Source organism: Malurus melanocephalus, unplaced genomic scaffold (genome assembly GCF_030028575.1).
Source record: "Malurus melanocephalus ecotype Western Australia unplaced genomic scaffold, MMel_1.1 scaffold_222, whole genome shotgun sequence".
Classification (NCBI taxonomy): domain Eukaryota; kingdom Metazoa; phylum Chordata; class Aves; order Passeriformes; family Maluridae; genus Malurus; species Malurus melanocephalus.
In genome coordinates this window covers 1,066,030-1,069,495 of record NW_026623454.1, presented here as the reverse complement: position 1 = coordinate 1,069,495, position 3,466 = coordinate 1,066,030, and the positions used below count along the sequence as shown (strand labels likewise).

Genomic DNA, 3,466 nt, shown 5'->3' with positions numbered 1-3,466 from the left:
GCCGGCAGCGGCGGGGCCGGAGCCTTCACCGGAGGCTGGTGAAGCTCCGGCTCGGAGGGGCTGCCGGGGGCCCTGCGGCCCCCTGACCGTCTCCTGCCCCCGGGGGGGCTCGGAGGGGCRGCGGTGCGGCTGCCTCCGCCACGCTGGGCACGGGGTTTAGGGGAGCGACCGTGTGCGTGTCCCCTTAGATGCCATCCTGGCAGGCTGGAGGCAGGCTATTGACCCCTTAGAGCAGCGCTTGTACTGACAGAGCCCAAAATGCCCCAGACATCCCCTGTGCATGCAGAGAAGTCCCCTTGGGCTGAATCGCGGTTTGGCGTGAGTAGATGAGCTGGTCCCTATGACCACCGCCACAAACTTGGTGATCCGTCCCGGGTTTCAGAGCCTGCTGTCCCTTTAATGTCTGGTTTGACAGCTTTGGGTGAGGAAGCACTTCCAACAGCTGTCTTCTTGGCAGTGCACCAAGCGCCGGCTTAAAGGGTCCCCGGCTGGAGCAGCTTCACCTTCTGCCTCAGAACAAACCCAGCGATTGTTTCGTTTTCCGGCTGCTTTTCTACCAAGCAGGGGCTGTGTTGTGGCTCTGTGCTTGCCTTTTGTGCTGSAGCTCGACAATTCCATTCAAACTACATACATTCTGTCTAAAAATTCTTTTCTGCCTCTGTGATTATGTGGGTGGTAGCCCCATTTTGACTGAAAATCAGATGTGTTTGAAAAAAACCTCATCTCATTAAACTTATTAAGCTTTCAGAAATCCTTGTTCTTTGCTCATTTYAAGTGTATTACATACTTTTACAGATCTATATCTGACTGCAGATGGTGGGCACACCCTGTTTTTGCCATCAGTTAYTTCATTACTGCTTTTACTGGATGTATTTTGCCAATAAACTCTGATACTTGGTCAGAGAATTTTCAGTGAAAATAATGTCTGTTTTATTTTCTGTCCTTTCTTACCAGAAGATGATGAAGATGAGGAGGAAGAGGATGAAGAAGAAGAAGAAATAGATGTTGTTACAGTGGAGAAAAGACGCTCCTCTACCAACAAGGCTGTTACCACCCTTACTATTACAGTGCGTCCTAAAAATACCACTTTTTCATCAGTCAGGACACAGCAGAATGGACTGATTTTAAAGCGTTGTGCCCCAATTCACCAGCAGCATAATTATGCCGCTCCTTCTCCATTCGTGGAGACTGAAGAGGCTCCACCACAGAAAAAGTTAAAAATCGAGGTGCCCCGTCCAGTGAAACCCACAATCCAACCAAAGCCTAAGAGTTCAAGTCCTCGAAACTCTGATTCTGAGGACAGTGAACGTCGACGCAACCATAATATACTGGAGCGTCAGCGACGTAATGATCTACGATCAAGTTTCCTCACATTAAGGGACCACGTTCCAGAACTGGTTAAAAATGAGAAAGCTGCAAAAGTAGTGATCTTGAAAAAAGCCACTGAATATGTTCATTCTCTTCAGGCAGAGGAGCAGAAGTTACTGCTAGAAAAGGAAAAATTGCAAGCCAGACAAGAACAATTACTAAAGAAAATAGATTACAAGCGGACTTGCTAAACTTTTTTTGGTTTTGGTTTGGTTTTTTTTTTTTTTTGGCTGACCAGGACAGTCATTGCCACTTTGCACATTTTTGATTCTTTATAAAAAAATTGTGGTTTTTGACGTTAAGAATGTTGGTTTTCATTTCAATCCAGTCCCTGAAGTAATTGACAGACTATATTATCCGGGTACGGAGCAAATGGATGTTCTTGCAAGGAGTTTATTGCAAGACTTACCAAACAACAACGGACTGCCTTTGTTTTTTCTTCTTATGAACTGTAGATGGTGGGGATTTTTTTTTTTTTAAAGTGTTGTGAGCATTTGGAGCTGCTGATGACATCTAGTTGAAGTTTTAAAATGTTCATTCCTAAGTTTTATGGTGCTTATGTTCTAACAGATGTTACTTTAGGGGTTGGCATTTTGTACCCCAGTGGGAATTTCTGTAAATACCATCTACACACTTGCCTTTTGTACATGTCTTGGGTTATGAGAGGTGGCTTTTGCTACCAGTATTAGACTGGAAGTTCATACCTAAGTACTGTTAATACCTCAATGTTTGAGGAGCATGTTTTTRTATACAAATATATTGTTAATCTCTGTTATGTACTGTACTAATTCTTACATTGCCTGTATACTTTAGTATGATGCTGATACATAACTAAATTTGATACTTATATTTTCGTATGAAAATGAGTTGTGAAAGTTTTGAGTAGATATTACTTTATCACTTTTTTGAACTAAGAAACTTTTGTAAAGAAATTTACTATATATGCCTTTTCCTAGCCTGTTTCTTCCAGTTAATGTATTTGTTAATGTTTGGTGCATAGAACTGGGTAACTGCAAAGTTCTGTGTTTAATTTCTTCCAATGATGTACATTTAGTGCTGCGTCTTATAGCACTTTGAAATACCTCATGTTTATGAAAATAAATAGCAATTACATGATGTGCCATTTACTATTTTTCTTTTAAATAAAATCTTTAACTTTGCAATGTTGATGAAATACAAAAAGCATGGTCCCATATCCTGGGCACTTCAACTCTTAAACTATAGGTGAACTTCACAAAGGTCAGCTGGGCAGGACATTTCCATTTCTGGTGAAAAAATAGTTGTAGTAAGAACTATTTTCCTGGTATTTCTTCTTTGTGTTGTCRGGATCATCCCAGGTGACCAAATGTACCACAATTAATGGAACTCTTGTGTCTTACAATGACTCCTTGAATATCCATTGTACCCAGAGAATTGTGAGGGATCAGAAACAAGGCTAGCAAACTTCTGCTAAAGGATTGGTCTCTGTGGCATACAAGTGAAGAAGTAAATGATGGAGGTTCACTTGACAAAGCACAGAAAATTAAGTATTTGTAGTAAACCAATTTTTGCTTTAGGAAAMGTTTTTGCATTAGGAAAGGCCTAAAGCTGTCCATCGTTGCATCAGAGAATTAATGTTCTTGTTTGTAGTTGAAGGTCCTRTGTGTTGTTACTTGTGTTAAGTTAGTAAAAATCAGGGCAGTTACAGAGCCATGAAGTATGCATCAAATGAGCATGGAACTTGGCAGGTGGTTGTTTCAAGAGGTGGCATTTGGTGTGACAGGAGCAAGACATTCAACTCYGTGAAATGCGTTTGGTCATTGTATTAAAGACCATGAGAACAGGGAGTTGTTTTATTTTCTAGTCTGTACAGGTATTTTTGACATTGTCTTTCCTCACTCTGAATCTGGAAAAGTAAGTATGAATTCATGACCAAATGGCCAGTAAGTACTTTCAGGATCCACTTGAAAGCAGCTTGGCTGGGACATCTGCCCCTGCTTTAGCCACAGAAGAAGTAGCTTGTTTGGTGAGGGAGGTACAGAAATCCTGTGATTGCTATGAGGTAACAAGAGCAGTGTGGGGGCARAATAGCTCCCATGAAATGGATATGCCATATGTC

The 3,466-nt window shown here is 41.8% G+C and overlaps 1 protein-coding gene across 1 annotated transcript in view; it reads left to right on the top strand.

The window, feature by feature from the left end:
- MYCN (MYCN proto-oncogene, bHLH transcription factor) overlaps positions 1 to 2,484 on the top strand; it is a 3,636-nt gene extending 1,152 nt beyond the window's left edge. Inside the window, exon 2 of the mRNA XM_057374311.1 lies at positions 955 to 2,484. Within this exon, the coding sequence (XP_057230294.1) occupies positions 955 to 1,559 (605 nt within the window). The 3' untranslated portion in view covers positions 1,560 to 2,484. The remainder of the gene's footprint in view (positions 1 to 954) is intronic.
- The last annotated feature ends 982 nt before the right edge of the window (positions 2,485 to 3,466 follow it).